The 16,487-nt window shown below is 37.2% G+C and overlaps 1 protein-coding gene across 2 annotated transcripts in view; it reads right to left on the bottom strand.

Annotated features, from left to right (window-relative positions):
• Nucleotides 1–16,487, bottom strand: part of PIK3R3 (phosphoinositide-3-kinase regulatory subunit 3) — a 105,840-nt gene that overhangs the window by 29,699 nt on the left and 59,654 nt on the right. Inside the window, exons 1-5 of one of the 2 annotated variants that reach the window (XM_070368133.1) lie at nt 15,553–15,572; nt 14,771–14,879; nt 12,780–12,878; nt 4,981–5,161; nt 4,085–4,210 (exon numbers count right to left, since the gene is read on the bottom strand). In XM_070368133.1, coding sequence (XP_070224234.1) covers nt 4,085–4,210; nt 4,981–5,161; nt 12,780–12,878; nt 14,771–14,853 — 489 coding nt within the window. In that variant the 5' untranslated portion in view covers nt 14,854–14,879; nt 15,553–15,572. Of the gene's footprint in view, nt 1–4,084; nt 4,211–4,980; nt 5,162–12,779; nt 12,879–14,770; nt 14,880–15,552; nt 15,573–16,487 lie in introns of those variants that run through there. The other variant, XM_005894213.3, reaches the window with a different exon arrangement.

The following is a 16,487-nucleotide window of genomic DNA, read 5'->3' as shown; positions in this document are numbered from 1 at the left end:
CACTACTCTTTCCAAGATCACCAATGATCTCATGGCTGAATTCTGGTGTCTAATTCCAAACCATCACTAAATCCTATCACTTTGCCTCATAATTATATGTAATCCAGATGTAAATATCCCCACATGCAGCCTATTCTCACTCTGTGCCAACTCTGACTCTGGGTACACCATCTCTTCCCATTCTCTGGGAAGAATCTGATTATACCACAGCAAACTAGATTTTATCTAAAATGAAATCTTTCCTTTTATAGAAAAAGAAAACATGAAGAAGGTCTACAACATTTAGAAACACTGTAACACAAATGGAGGAGGTCAGTTCTTTGATCTCCCTTTAACACTCATTGTCTCTCCTAAACTGTTAATCACTGGATCCCTCTGGATCCCTCCCTCTCTTCTACCTCCCAAAGCTTTAAGCCTCCAAGGCTCTTCTCCGCTTGGCCCATCTCAGGTCGCACTCTCAATTCTCACACAGAAATTAGCCCTCTTCTAGCTCTGGCCTTCTGGCTTTTTTGATTGCCTCCATCCAGCCCCATTCCCAGTTCCCTAAGCAGGGATTCCACTTCCAGAACCCAGTCTCATACCAGCTGCTCAGCACTCATATTCTGCTGTTAAATATGAGGATATTATTGGGCATGTGTGCAACATGTAGAGTTTTCTGTTTTCTCCAGTCATGATAAGAAAGAAATACAACTCTACACAAGCCAAAGCCATATGCAATGGTGGCTATTTTTTTCTAACCTCCATTCACAGAAGTGTTAACCTTCCCCAAAACTGTAGTCCACATTGAGATCTGATTTCAGGCTCTTGACAAAGGCGGAATGCTTTGGTTCATTATCTTGCATAAATTCATTCAACAAATAATTGAATGGTGGCTCAGTGGTAAAGAATCTGCCTGCCAATGCAAGAGACGCGGGTTTGATCCCTGGGTTGAGAAGATCCCCTGGAGAAAGAAATGGCAACCCACTCTGGAATTCTTGCCTAGAAAATCCCATGGACAGAGAAGCCTGGTGGGCTACAGTCCATGGATTCTCAAAGAGTCAGAAACAACTTAGCGAATAAACAACAACAATATTGCAGGCATTATTTGAAGCATTTAGGATACATAACAAATTTGAAAACTTCTGCTCTCCTAGAACCTTACCACATTATATTCCTAGTCAAAATGAAAATGTTAACATTTGCTTGGTTTTGTACCTTATAGAATATACTCATATATCTTTTGAGTCTTTTACTTAATATTTTTGTGAGATTAAACATAGTGTAATACAATGCCCTTTAAATAAATTCACCCACACGATTAGAGTAACCCATCACTGCTTTATTTGATGCAGAGGAAAGGGATTAAAGCATGCCATTTTGACTAATGCACATTACAGTTAACAAATATGTCAGAGAACCTTTCACTTCTGCAAAATAAGGCCTCACTACTCCCTCTGTATAGCTGGAGTCAAAAATCGTTTCCTACCTAGACTAGGTATTCAATACATATTTTTGGATGGTTGCACTAATCTTTTGTACCTGATTCTCCCTCTCTCCCCCTCCCCTCTTACACACACACACACACACACAGATTACCTTTCTTAAAAATATAAAATGAACTAAATTGGAATTTAGGAAAATTATTTTCTAAAACTGGTTATGTTAAAATCTACTGATGTCCTATGAGAGAGTCTGTCTATACTTAAGTTCCCATCCTTTACCTGAAGCTACATCATTAGCATTTCTGAGGTCATGAGGAATTCCTTAGAAGCATTTAATAACAGTAGTTGCCTCTGGGGAATGAGGACTTTCATGCTGTGTGATATAATTCATAGAATTCAGCAATATTTATATTTAACATATATATTTATATAACTTTTGTATGTTTTAAAAATCAAGTTTTAAAGTAATTTCTGAAAACTCTTCTAATAGCTATATATATGTATATGTATGATAATTTCACCATCCCCTAACATTGACCACTTATGTTGATTCAATCTGAAGAAACCTCAGTAACTTTTTCTCCATTCTAAATCAAATACTAGTCTCATCACTGATAATTCACTTAGAAGAGGCAAAGGAACACAGAAAACCTGAAATCTGCAGTGTAAAAATCAGCATACACACACAGTCACACCACAGACACAGCACAAGCATCAGATAGGGAGGGGAAAAAAAGGTTATTACAGTCATTCTGAATAACTACTTAGCTAATAAAAGAAAATCTGAAAAAAAAAGAAACCAAACACCTCACAAAGAAAAATGGACCATCACAGTAACTCTGACCACTGTAATCCCACACCTTCCCCTAGTCAGCACTGTATCGCACACCTAACCTGCAATTCTCTCAGGCCAACATCTCCTAATAAACTCCTCCAGTCCAGAGGCTCCTGGTGCAGTCTCTGCATTTACACTGCACACCACAGACACTAGCTTAGAAACAAGATCAAGGGCTTTGGGGCTGAGAATCAAGAACATTAATTCTAGGGTCAAAACAAGGCACCATGAAGCACAGTAATACTGGAAGAGCTCACAGATGACTAACCCTCAACAGTTAACAAACTACAGACAAAGATATTTTTTAAAAATCTAAGTATTTCACAGTTGTAATCAAATTGTCAAAACACAAAGAGAGAATCTTGAAAGCAGCAAAAAAGAAGTGACTTGTCATATACAAATGGCATTCAATAAAAAAATACTAATAAAAAAATAATAGCTGATTTGCCATCCAAAATATTTAGGCCGTAAGGCAGCAGGTGGGCAATATTTAAAGCCCTGGAAGAAAACAATTGTCAGCCAAGAATTCTGTAACTAGAAATACTGTCCTTCAAGAATGAAGGAAGAGAAATTATATAAGATAAGCCCAGATAGACAAAAGTTAAAGGAGTCTGTTACCCCAAGACTTGCCCTACAAAAAATGCTCAAGAGACTCCTTTGGGATGAAATGAAAGGACACTAGACAGTAATTCAAAGCTACATGAATAAAGAAAGAACACTGGTAAAAGCAACTGCATAAGCAAATATAAAAGCCAGTAGTTTTGTACTTTTGGTTGCGTGCATGCTAAGTAGCTTCAGTCATGTCTGACTCTTTGCAACCCTATGACTACAGCCTGCAGGCTCTTCTGTCCATGTTCTATATGTTTTAAAGGACAAATGTATAAAACTATAATTATAAATCTATGCTAATGGGCAGACAATGTATAACAATGTAATCAGTAGTGATAACAATATAAGGGGGAAGGAATAAAAATGTATAGGAGCATATACAGTGTTTAAACCCTACTGAAAACTTTTTCAATACTAAGTTGGTACTGGACTTCCCTGGTGGTCCAGTGGTTGGGAGTCCACGTGACAATGCAGGGGACACAGATTTGATCCCTGGTCTGGAAAGACTCCACATGGCGCAGGGCAACTAAGCCTGTGAGCCACAACTGCTAAGCCCATGCACCTAGAGCCTGTATTCTGCAACAAGAGATGGTCCTGCTCACCACAGTCAGAGAAAGCCCAAGTGCAGCAATAAAGACCCAACACAGTCAATAAATAAATAAATTAATTTAATTTGGTTTAATTTTTAAAAAGAGATACTAAGATAGCTTAAACAACAAAGCGAAAGTGAAGTCGCTCAGTCATGTCCAATTCTTTGCGACCCCATGGGCTGTAGTCTACCGTGGCTCCTCTGTCCCAGGGATTTTCTAAGCAAGAGTACTGGAGTGGGTTGCCATTTCCTTCTCCAGGGAATCTTCCCAACCCAGGGGTCGAACCCAGGTCTCCCACATTACAGGAAGACGCTTTACCTTCTGAGCCACCAGGGAAGCCTAAAACAAGGCCTCACTGTATAACACAAGGAACTAGATTCAATATCTTGAAACAACCTATAATGGAAAAGAATCTGAAAAAGAATTCATACATAAAAATCTTTATATACATAAGAATTTACATATGTAAATCAACTATACTTCAATAAATTTTTTTTAGCTTAAAAAAGATATCAAGGCAGATAAAGACTGTCAAGTGAATTATGGAAAATAATAATATTATAGAAAATCCAAGATAACTGTAAGCCTTACCGCCTACTTACTGGCCTAAACAACAAAAATATACTAACCTGGGATGTTCTGGTATATTCTTCATATAGTCTGTCATATTCTTTACTCTTTTCCTGATACTGAGAGTGATACTCCTGCAGTTTTTTACCGACAGCATCAATATTATCTTCTTTTACCAACTGATCCTATATAGGTAAACAAAAGAAATGAAGAATGCCAATATTTCTAAAACATGGGTTTTTCCACAACTATTTATTTTTACATTGTATTTCTGCTGTAAGTTTAAGCTACTGTATTAGTATCAAGTATGGGAAACCACTAAATCCTTTTGTTAACACTAAGATCAACCTCTTAAGATCACATCAAAATAGGTAATACTTAAAATTGTTTTAATGAAATATAAATAGGAAACAAACATTTTTTATTTTTTAATATAAATTTATTTAATTGGAGGCTAATTACTTTACAATATTGTATTGGTTTTGCTGTACATCGACATGAATCCGCCACGGGTGTACTCATGTTCCCCATCCTGAACGCCCCCCTCCCACCTCCCTCCCCATACCCTCCCTCTGGGTTATCCCAGTGCACCAGCCCCGAGTATCCTGTATCATAAAGTTAACAAACACATGCAACAAGATATTAAGGAATAGTAGTCACAAAATAAGTTCTAAACATATCTTAAATCTTAAGTAGGAAAATTTAAGCATCTAGCATTTCTTTTTTTTTCCCTAATAAACCTGGTAAGTTAGAATCAAATGATGTTGTTAAATAATGACTTGCTGATTAGCTATTAAGAGCCTGTGTAACCACAGGACTTCCCTGGTGCTCCGGTAGTTGACTTTGCACTTCCACTGTAGGAGTATGGGTTTGATTCATGGTCAGGGAAATAAGATCCCACATGCCACAGAGCACAGCCAAAAAAAAAAATCCCAAACTTATGTAATATACCTACCTGTTGGTATCTGGACACTGGGTACATCAGTTTCACATCAAGTTTGGGATTGTACTGGGCAAGAGATTCATGATGATAGTGGCTAATGAGCTCCACCACAGAATTAAATGTCAGAGGATCAGAAAAGCCATATTTACCATCTCGATGATAAATCTTTATTAGCTTATTATTGCCTCCCTTCCTGTGAACAACAAGACATAACTGTAGATTTTTTTTTTCCCAAAAAATTCCGTTGAAGTACTCTTTCACTTGGAGATATGAAAGCTTGGTGTCACATTGTAAACAAGTTTTATTATGTTAACAAGACTGGAATGGGTGAAAAGGCATATATTATATGTGTAGAAGTATACATATTATTTTTACAATTATTTCTTCTGTCTGTAAAGTATCTTGGTTACTAAAGGTCAACATACACAACTTTCAGTATCAACAAATTTAACAAAAATAATCACTAAAACAAACCAAAACAAAAGTAAAGTGTATCTTTTGTTTATTTTCTGAACCACTTTTTTTAATGTAAATTCTGTATCAAGAAGAACAGAGACAATCTCTTCAGGATCTAAAGATATGTGGTAGTGTGTCTCTGGAGGGACACAGAAGCAATCTCTATATGAAGAGGGTGATAACCATTTGTCACACATATACCAACACAACACTCATGGTTTTATTGTTAATGCACAAACATAATTAAGCTCCTTGAATGATTTATAACTGAGTAATTAATCCAGCACCCTACACTACTTTGTCTTTTAGATTCACTTATAATACTTGGAAAGACTATTTATTTAGGCATCACAATATGTAAATGATTCAACTGTCATTCAACTGTTTTACAAAGTATAGCTTTTGAAGAGCCATTTATATTAGATGCTTGAATAGTTTAGACCACTTTTGTTTACTGAGACATATCCAATGGTCCCTTAAAAGATAATTTATAACCAAAGCTTAAAAATGGCCATGTTTTGCAAGTCCCCTAAGGTATAATCTAAAAGCAGAGCAGACCGATTCATTATATCATAGCAAAATACTGCACAATTCTCACTCAACTGTTCTTATAGCAGCATAGAGACTTAATGGGGGGAAAATATGCTTCTTTATCTCTTTATGCCATGCCATTACACATGATAAATGAAGCACTGGGATTTGTAAAAGGTCAAACACAATAGGTTTGAATCCGTGGACGATTTAAATGTAATGCTTAGATGGTCAGTTTAGATGGATGAAGAACTATCCCATAAAACGTTACAGTAGAAGGACCACCTAATCATAAGCAGTTTCTATAGGTGTATTCCCATGCATATAGCCATAGAGGGTATGGGTAATGCCAGCTGCTCTTTCTGCTAGAGGAAAACTAGAAGGTACTTATTCATTCAAAAAAACTTTTTGCACATCTATTATATGTCCAGACTGTATGAGGCACAGTGGACACAGTGATAAACAGGCCAGATACAGTCCATGCTCTCACAGAACTTCCAGTTTAGGAACAGGTGGAACATATCCCCATTTTTATAAAGAGGATAAAGAATTTTTCACTAAGATAGAACACAAAAATAAACAACTAGATATATCATCTGGTAATAGGTCCTTTAGAAAAAAAAAAAAAACAGAGCAAAGGAAAAAGATTATTCTGGGGGTGGAGAAATGGCTACTTCATATATGTTGCACAAGGAAAATCACTCTGCTCAGGCGACGTTTAGCAGAGTCCTAAATGATGGGAGCAGTCTGGCACAGCAGATATCTGGGGGAGAAGTTTTCCAGACAGGGGATAGCAAGTACAAAGCGCCTGAGGTAGAAGCAAGCTGGGCATGTTCCAGGAACAGCAATGAGGTCAGCATTGCTGGAGCTAAAAAAAGCAAAAAGGAGAGTAGTAGGAAGCAAAGTAAAAGGAACCTGGATCATATAATAGCCTGTAGATCACTGTAATGGCTTTTGCTTTTGCTGACTAAGATGGGGAACACAAGAAAGTCTGAGCAGAATGATATCATCTATTTTGTGTTTTACAAGGCTCATTCTAGCTGCTAAGTTGATAAGACCATTCAAAATAAGCAGAGGTAGAAGTAGAAAGGTCAGCTGGGAGACTTGTAAAATAATCTAGGCAAGACATGATAGTGTCTTGGACAAGGGTAGTAGCTGTGGAGATACTGAGAAATGGTGGGATTCTGAATATATGCTGAAGATAGAGTTGACAGGATGCGCTGTGGCCTAGATATGGGCATGAAAGGGGACAAAAGTAAAGATGATCTCATGGTTTTTATCTTAAGCATTCAGAATGGAATTGTCATTTATCAGAAAGAAGGAGGATATATATAAAAGGAACATGTTTAAAGAGGAAAAAAGCACTTTAACTTTAGATTTGTTAACGTTTGAAATGCCCAGTGAACATCCAAGAGCAGAGGATCCTGCAGCCTATGTAAGGAATCTAAAGTTCAGGAGCAAGTTCTGGGCCAGATGTATAAAATCAGGAGTTGTCAGCCTATAGATGTTATTTGAAGATGAACATAGTTGAATAAGAGAAAAGGTCTGAGGTCTAAGTCCCGGGGTACACCAATGTTTAGTGGTCAGGGAAATGAGAAAGGAAACCAAGATAGAGCAATTAATGAAGTAAACAGTATCTTAAAACCCTGTTTTTTAAAAAAGCATTTTGTCAAAGAGGATAAGATCAACTGGGTAAATGATCTTGGGGTTTGGCAAAGCAGAGATCACTAAGGGGTCCTGACCAAATGGTGTCAATAGAATGGTAAGGATGGAAGACCGATTGGAATGGATCAAAGAGAATGAAAGAAGAGGAAGAAGAAATGCCTACAGACAACTGTCTTGAGGAACACTGCTGTAAATGGAAGCAGAGAAATAGGGAAACAGCTGAAAAGAAAGAGTCAAAGGAATTTTCTTTCTTTATCATTCTTAAGTGAAAGATTGTAAAGCATATTTATATTATTATGGGAATGGCTCAGTAGAGACAAAAACTGTTGATCCATAAGAAAGAACAAAATAATTCCTAGGGTGATTCCTTGAGTAGGTTAGAGGGATGGGATGGGATGGGATCTCATCCACAACGGGATCCTGGACAAGGAAATGAACAGTCATCACTGGAACAGGAGAAAGGCAGAGTATTCACATTCATGTTGATGGCTGTAGCAACAGGAGCATGATGGAATTAGATCTCTTCTAACTGCTTCCATACCCTCAGAGAAACAGGAAGCAACTTGTTTAGTTAAAAGGGAGGGATGTGGGTTGTTGATCTGAAGAGAAAAAAAGAACATGTGAAATTATCATCTAGGAAAAGTAAGAGAGCAAATGGGACTGTGAAAATGTAAATTTAGCGGGGCAGTACTAAATGCCCACTTAAGATTGGCAGTCACAACCCAACTCATTGGAAAAGACCCTGATGCTGGGAAAGACTGAAGACAAAAGGAGAAGGGGGCAGTAGAGGATGAGATGGTTAGACAACATCACCAACTCAATGGATATGAACTTTCACAAACTCTGGGAGATAGTGGAGGACAGACGAGACTGGCATGCTGCAGTTCATAGGGTGGTAAAGAGTTGGATCCCTGGAGTAGGAAATGGCAACCCACTCCAGTATTCTTGCCTGGAAAATTCCATGGACAGAGGAGCCTGGTGGGCTGCAGTCCATAGGGTCGCAAAGAGTTGGACATGACGGAGCATACACACATTCATAAAGAGTTGGACAGGACTTAGTGACTGCACAACAGTCTGCATGATGTATTTTTCTCCACATTCAGCTGCCCGGGTATAGGCAAAAAACAGATGGGAGAGTTGAATTTAACAAGTGTTGGAATATATCAATATTTAGACGACTACTACAAGGGAGAGAGGCACAAGTCTGGAGAAAGGATATACTCAACAAGGTTATTTTAATATTAGACTGTTAACTTTAAAGAGAGAAGGAAGTAAAGACATGAAGGAACTGAGGAATAGTGGGTTTTTAATTATGTCTCTCCCATGCTGTAACCTTCTTAACAGAAGAACATTGCTACTCCTCCTTACATCCTAGCACCTGGTCCAATGCCGGCATATATCAGATTCCTAAAGATTTGTTAACTATCCAGATTTTCTACTATAAATACCATTTGCTGATTTTTTAAAATGGTAACTGAATTGAAAAAGCTCTACTTCTTCTCACCTATTGTCTGCAGTCTGATCTCACGCTCTTTTCTCTCATTTGAGGGTCACCAGTGACTTTTTACCAAATTCGGACTCTGCTCTCCCCCTCTATCCCAGGCTCAGATTCTTTGCAGTGACTGAAATTTCCACACTCCCTTTCTTTCCTCTACTCCCACTTCCTTCTTAATATTTCATACTTCTATGACTTCTGTGACATTACTCTTTTCTTTCAACCTCTTAATTGTTCTTTCTCTGCCTCCATCCTGCTGCTACACAGTTTATTCCCTAAAAAAAATTTGCCTTCAGTCCTCCACCCTTTTTTTCCTATATAAACTCTTTCCTTAAAATTCCAATTATTCTATGTAGATATGTACCTGAATCTTTTTCTGGCCCTATATTCTCCCTTAAGCATTAAACATAAATTTCTAGCTGTACTCTAGATATATTTTTACCTGGAAGTTCTGAAGCAGCTAAAAATCAACTGCTCCTGACTCTCCTATTTCTATAAATGGCACATTCATTCTAAGCCCAGCAGGCTCAAACCACAGTCACTTTTAACTCCTCCGTAACCTCATACCTTTTCTATTATCAAATCCCTTTAGCTCTCAGCTCAACATTGCCTCTTACTTTGATTCTCAACTCCTTTCCTAGAGCCACAATCCTAGGTAATCGTGTATTCAATCTTTTGATCATGTCATTGCCCTGCTTAAAACCCTTTATTAATTTTTTTTTTTTGCACTTAGAAATAAAGTTCAAATTCCTTACCATGGCTCATTAGGCTCTTTGCATCTGGCTCTTTCCCACTTTCAACTTCATCTCCTACTACTCTGATTCACACTGAAAGCAGGAACATCAGTGTCTGCATTTATTGGATTCACCAGATCTTTCAAAAATCAGTGTCTTTGCGTTTTCTGTTCCCTCTCCTGGGAACACTTTTCTGGCCAGCTCTTTATAATACTTCAGTTTTCCGAGGTCATATCCTCAGAGAGGCTCTCCTCAAAACTTGGTGAAATTCTTTTCCTCATATTCTGTTATCATATAACCTTATGTATTCCCTACATAGCCCTTTATATACTGTGAAATTATATCTTTTCATTTTTCTAATCGAACTATAGCCGATTTATAATATTCTGTTAGTTTCAGGTGTACAACAAAGTGATTTGTTATGTCTTTTGTTTTTGGGCTGTGTCACATGGCTTGCAGGATCTTATTTCCCAATCCCACAGTGAACACGTAGAGTCCTAACCACTGGACCACCAGGGAACTATTTCATTTTTTTTTTTTTTGGTTTCTTTTGTCTCCCTCTCCCTGACTATAACCAACCCCCAAATATAAACACTATAGATAAGAAATCATTTTTGGCTTGTCCAGTATTTTCTTTTCCTGGAACACTGTGGGCACTTAATAATATTAAATGATTAAAGAATAAACCTAATTCTAGAACATCATTCCCTCTCAATTCATAACAGCCATCTAACTCCTTACTAGTCTCTATCCTTTTTTATTTTTTCTATTCAAACACAGTCTAACTGTAAAACATCCCCATTGAAAAATGAAATGGTTCCCCCTGCCTCCATACAATATTAAACACAAATTCCTAGGTTTAGAATTCAAGGCCCTCTTCAACATGACCCTTTCCAACTTTCTGACCCCTGCTACTTTTCCCTCTTCAAATGTTACTCTCTAGCCAAATGGAATTGCATCTCACAGAACAGAACTCTACAGTTTCTCACCTCCAAATCTTTGTTTCTGTTGCTACCTAATCCTGCAACCTCCTCTCTAACTTTCTGCATATTCAAACCTGTTAGGAGGTAACTATGAAATATCAAGCCAGAAAATGGTGGCTTAGATTTGGATGGTAGACAAGTGTGAAGAGATTATGGATATAGATTTGGAGGTAGAGTTGGCAGGGGTTGTTTAATGACAGATTGGATGTGAGGAAAAAAAAGATTTTGTGACTCGAGTAGCACAAAATAGTGGTAGTAATGGAGATGGTGGTTCTGTTTCTGAAAAAAAAGGGAACACTAGAAGAGAAACAGTTTGGGTAGGGGGAGCTGCATTAGAAATCAAGAATTCTGCTTTGACTATATTAAAATTAGTATGTGCTCTAGTTATCTGAGTGGCAACTGGATATATGCATCTGGAATTCAGAAGGTCAGAGCTAGAAGATAAGGTTTATGAATCATCACTATGAAGATGTACATTAAAGCCATGGGACAGGACAAGCTCACCTTGGGAGAATGAATACTCACTCTTGGGAGAAGAGAATAAAGCCCAGTTCTGAGCCCTGGAATAATCTCAAATGAGTTAGGAAGAACATTAGGAGAGTGTGATGTCAGAACAGCCAAGACAATAAACGGTTTCTAAGAAGACATGTCCATGACTAATGCTGCTAAGAGGTCAGAAAGGTAAGGAGAGAGAAGTGGCCATTGGACTAGCAGTCCGTGAACAGCAGTAGAGACAGAAGCCTGACTGGAATGGGAAAAAATTATGTTGAATGAATCACTGCAGAACATGGATTATTCCTCAGCACAGCTTAAGTCCTAGCTTAATTAACTTCTTAATGTCTTTACCAGAAGCTGATATATAGTAATCCCAAATTTCTAGGATAAAATATGGGATTATTTTTCCTAAAGATGCTAGGCTGGAAAGGCGACAAAGAAACAAATAAGTCTGAGTTTGAACCTGTCCTCTGACACTTACAAGCTAAGTGTCTTTAGGACAAGTTTCTTAACCAACTTAAGCTTCAGTTGCTTCATCTATAAAATGGAAATATTAATGGTATTAATGATACCTTCCTCATAAGGTTGTTTTGATATAGATACTGCATGTAAAATGTACAAGGAAGTTGTTATCGTTGCCATTATTCTTTAGACAGTCCCTTTTTAAAAAACAAAACAGAATGCAAGACCTTATTGTCCTTGTTGTTTAGTCGCTAAGTGATTTCCAACTCTTTTGTGATCCCATGGACTGTAGCCTGCCAGCCTCCTCTGTCCATGGGATTTCCCAGGCAAGAATACTGGAGTGGGTTGCTATTTCCTTCTCCAGGGGATTTTCCCAGCCTAGGGATCAAATCCACATCTCCTGCATTGGCAGGCAGATTCTTTTATTGTCCTTAGGCTATGTTAACGGTTAAAACTAAATGTAGAAATATCTAATATAGTTTCCCTAATCTGTTTAATTATACATCCCATCTTTGTAAATATAGACTGATACATCCACCTTATGAGATTCTAATATGCCCACACGGATGGCATGAAAATTGTCTTATTTATGTTGAGTTTTACTCTCTGAAGTCTAGATTAAGGAAAACAATAGAGTTATTGGAGGGGTGGATTCCCAGCATATCATTAATAACTTTAGGCTGTGCCCATGACTTCTACTTCACTCATAAGGTCAACAGTATACATCTTACTTCATCATATTTAGGGATTTTAAGGCTTTTTGTTTTACTGCTACATAAAAATAAAAATTGTTGCCTTTTTAGTATTAATTTAAATATTTAAATGTGTAGGAAAAAGATAGTTAGCCAAACAACTAAAATTATGTATCTAAATTAAATAAAAATATGAAGAAATTTGTATATAAAGATTTAAATAAAATACAGGAATCTTTGTATACCAGAAATAAATCATGCTAGTAGAACACTAGACAAAATGCTGAAAAATACTCACCGCAAGGTCAAAGTGTAATCTCCCTGCATTTTGGTTGAGGCATCTCTGACCAAGAAGGTACCATCTGGCATGTCCCGCAATTTGTCATTTACCTCCTCCCTGAAGAAAGGAATTATAGGAAAAAAAATTTTTTTAATGTAAGTGTTGGTTGTTTTCTTCACATATTATCACTAAGACTAATTGGGAGGTGGGGTCTAAGATTATAGAATCCTGGGGGCTGTCAGAGGTCATTTAGTTCCTCCCCTAGATATGCTTTTGTTTTGATTTTTGGTGTTTTGCAATCCCAGGATGAGTATTTGATTTTTAAACTCTTCCAGGTTTCAACTGTCTGTAGGGAATACCTGTTTCCATTAAGCCTTTAGGGCTTCCTTAGGCAGGTATGAACTTGTAGAGTGTCAGAAAAAAACAGCAGCTGTTTAGAAAGATTAAGTTTAAACAACAGTGGCAGCTGGGTCAGATCAGAGTGGGGATAATTTACTCAGTTCACAATCTTTCAATAATATTCTCCAATTTGAATTTATACTGACAAAAAATTTCTTCTGTAGAGATGGTTTAGGACTTTAAGGAACAACACTAGAAGACTCAAAGAAAATGGCAGGACATAAAAGAAACTTGAGTCACAGAACCACATGGTCTTAAAATATAAATTAAGTAGTATGTAAATATAGTAGATCCTTTTTTTGTACACTGCTAAAATTTAAATTTTATGTTTAATATCAAATATATTAAGTCTTTTTCAAAAAATTAAATACAGAATTACTGTATGACCCAGAAATTCCACTTCTGGGTATATGCCCAAAGAACTAAAAGCAGAATCTTGTACATTTATACACCAATGTTCATAGCAGCATTATTCACAATAGCCAAGAGCTGGAAATAACTCAAGTATTCATCAAAGCCAAATGTCCATAAAAATGAATAAATTAAAATGTGGTAGGTATATATAATGGAATATTACTCAGCCTTAAAAAGGAAATTCTGACACATGCTATAACATGGATTAACCTTGAAGACATTGTGCTAAGCGAAACAAGTCAAACACAAAGAACAAATGTTACATGATTCCACTTATATGAGGTACCTAGAAAAGTCAAATTCACAGAAAGAGGAGGCAGGTGCTGGGGAAAACAGAAGGAAAAGTGAGTTAGTGTTTAATGAGTACAGAGCTCACTTTGGGAAGATGACACTTTCAGAGATGGAGGGTGGGGAAGGATGAACAATAATGTGAATGTACTTTATGCCACTGAGCTGTACATCTTTAGATGGTTAAAATGATATGGAAAAAAAATAAATGAGTGCTACTTTGGTAATAGGAAAGTACAGACAAGAGAAAGAGAAGGACAAGCATATGGAGGAATACAGAAGCAACTTGAAATCTGATTTGGCAAAAGTAGATATAACTTTTTAAAAACAAGAAAATACAATATTTGAATTTAAAATATATATACGTATTTATCTATAAAATATAGATGTATCTTTTTTTTCTCTCTACATTCAGAGTTTTCCAAAACCACATTTTACCCAAAAAGCAAATCTGTCCTAGAGTCCTGTTTCTCAAAAGGAGGTGAAGAGACATAAAAATCAACTGGGAGGTTATAAATGCAGATTCCTGAGCCCTACTCCATTGATTTTTATGTGTGAAAACACTGAGGAACCATTACCTTAGAAACAGAAACATAGGGAAAATTAAGCATAAATATTTTATCCCAAAACACATACATCTATCCTAAATGTACGTTTCACTTATTCAGAACCCTATCCTCAATACAGTATTAAAAGTAATAACCATACATACAATTTAAAGATTATCTTGTCTTTTTTTGTGTGTGGGAAGAAAACTATTTAGAAAATTTTAAAGGTTCTCCTACACAGGTTTTTAAATGGTAATCTTTAAATGACAACTTGTGGGGCATTAAAAATATTTTTCTAAACTACTAATCTCAAGAATTATTTTTTAAACTCCATTCAACTATAATACTTAGTCTAATTACCTTGAAATATCCCCCCAGTACCATTCTGCATCCTGAAGAGAAACAGAACTGTCCTTTATTCCATTTGTAATGGCTGAAGTCATTGGCTTAGGTGGCTTTGGTGGAAGAGCTAGAAGAGAAATTAACATTATTATTTTGTAATGTAAATTATTATTTACTCTCTAATTTCCTCAAATACAGTTCATTAACCAATGTACATTAAGGTTCCAGATCATTATAAATCAAAATAGGGATTATTTTATGTTAAATGTTAAACATTTGCCAATGAAAGAATCCTTTCAGAACTCTACCAATAATTGCCTGAAAAAATGAAATATTCAAGCTATCTGCGTTTTTTTCCTTCTTATAAAATACTAACTTTTTGTTGGATGCCTTTCTCCTAGGCCAGGGTGGGGGGTAGAGAACATCTGTGCCACCCTTCTTTCAAGGTGGCACTGTGAATGAGTGGCACTCCTTTCTTCCGTGCCATCAATCAAACCCATGCTCCCTGCAGTGGAAACATGGAATCTTAATGACTGGACTGCCAGGGAGTCCCCTCAAAATCTGTATCATTAATGCTTCCAGGTATTCACTATCAGTCCACCAGAGTGAGATGAAGTCTGTCACCCTTGCCTTAGGTAGAGGAGTGAATGAACTGCATGAATAGACATCACCCAAAACGGCTTTGAAAGCAGTAAGCCGACTCAGCTCAGTTTCCTGGTTCCCAAATATATGTATTAAAAATCTACCATATGCAAGAAAGTGTTAAATAGTGGGGATACAGACATAAGGAAGCCATGCACCTGGCCTTGAAGAGCTCACAGCGTCGTGAAGATGTTCACTGTAACGGATGTAATTAAGACTCTCCATCTGGAGGATGCCCACCTTTGTCAGGCACAATGGGGCTCCCTGGCCCTCTTGTTTCTTCGGTCCTGGCCAATCTGTCCCCTATTTTATTATTTACCAATAATCATCATGAACCATCTTGTGTCTAAATTTGAACATCACATCCTATGGCTTTTGTTTTTCACGGTATTCTCTTTCTCACTACTTTCCACAGTCTTCTCTGTACTTCATTTTTCAGTGTTTTATTTAAAAACACCAGCTAGGCACCAGAGCCTATGTAGCTGAGGGCTCAGCCGCTTGGTCAACAGGAAAAGGAGTAGGAAGGCCAGGGAAGCAGTTATTTAGCAAGCTATTCAAGTGTGTGTTTATACCTATATCTTTACAATAAAAATAAATAAATCAACAGTGTGTGAACTGTGAACTTCCAGATGTTTAACTAGAAAAGACAGAGGAACCAGAGATCAAATTGCCAACATGCATTGGATCATTGAAAAAGCAAGAGAGTTCCAGAAAAACATCTACTTTTGCTTTATTGACTATGCCAAAGCCTTTGACTGTGTGGATCACAACAAACTGTTGAAAATTCTTCAAGAGATGGCAATATCAGACCATCTGACCTGCCTTTTGAGAAATCTGTATGAAGGTCAAGAAGCAACAGTTAAAACTGGACATGGAACAACTGACTGGTTCCAAATTGGGAAAGAAGTACATCAAGCTGTATATCTGCACTTGTGGACAAACGGCTGGGGTGGGGTAAACCAAGTACCAAATGAACCTGGAACATCATGTTGTGACAAAAAGTAACCAAATATTCAAAGAATGAGGGGCCATGACAAAACAACAAAGTAACCAGCTTGAAGGGGCTCCTACTACCCAATCTGGAATGACTGGA

Source organism: Bos mutus, chromosome 3 (genome assembly GCF_027580195.1).
Source record: "Bos mutus isolate GX-2022 chromosome 3, NWIPB_WYAK_1.1, whole genome shotgun sequence".
Lineage (NCBI taxonomy): Eukaryota > Metazoa > Chordata > Mammalia > Artiodactyla > Bovidae > Bos > Bos mutus.
The sequence above is the reverse complement of the archived record's forward strand: the minus strand, read 5'-3'. Positions and strand labels throughout refer to the sequence as shown.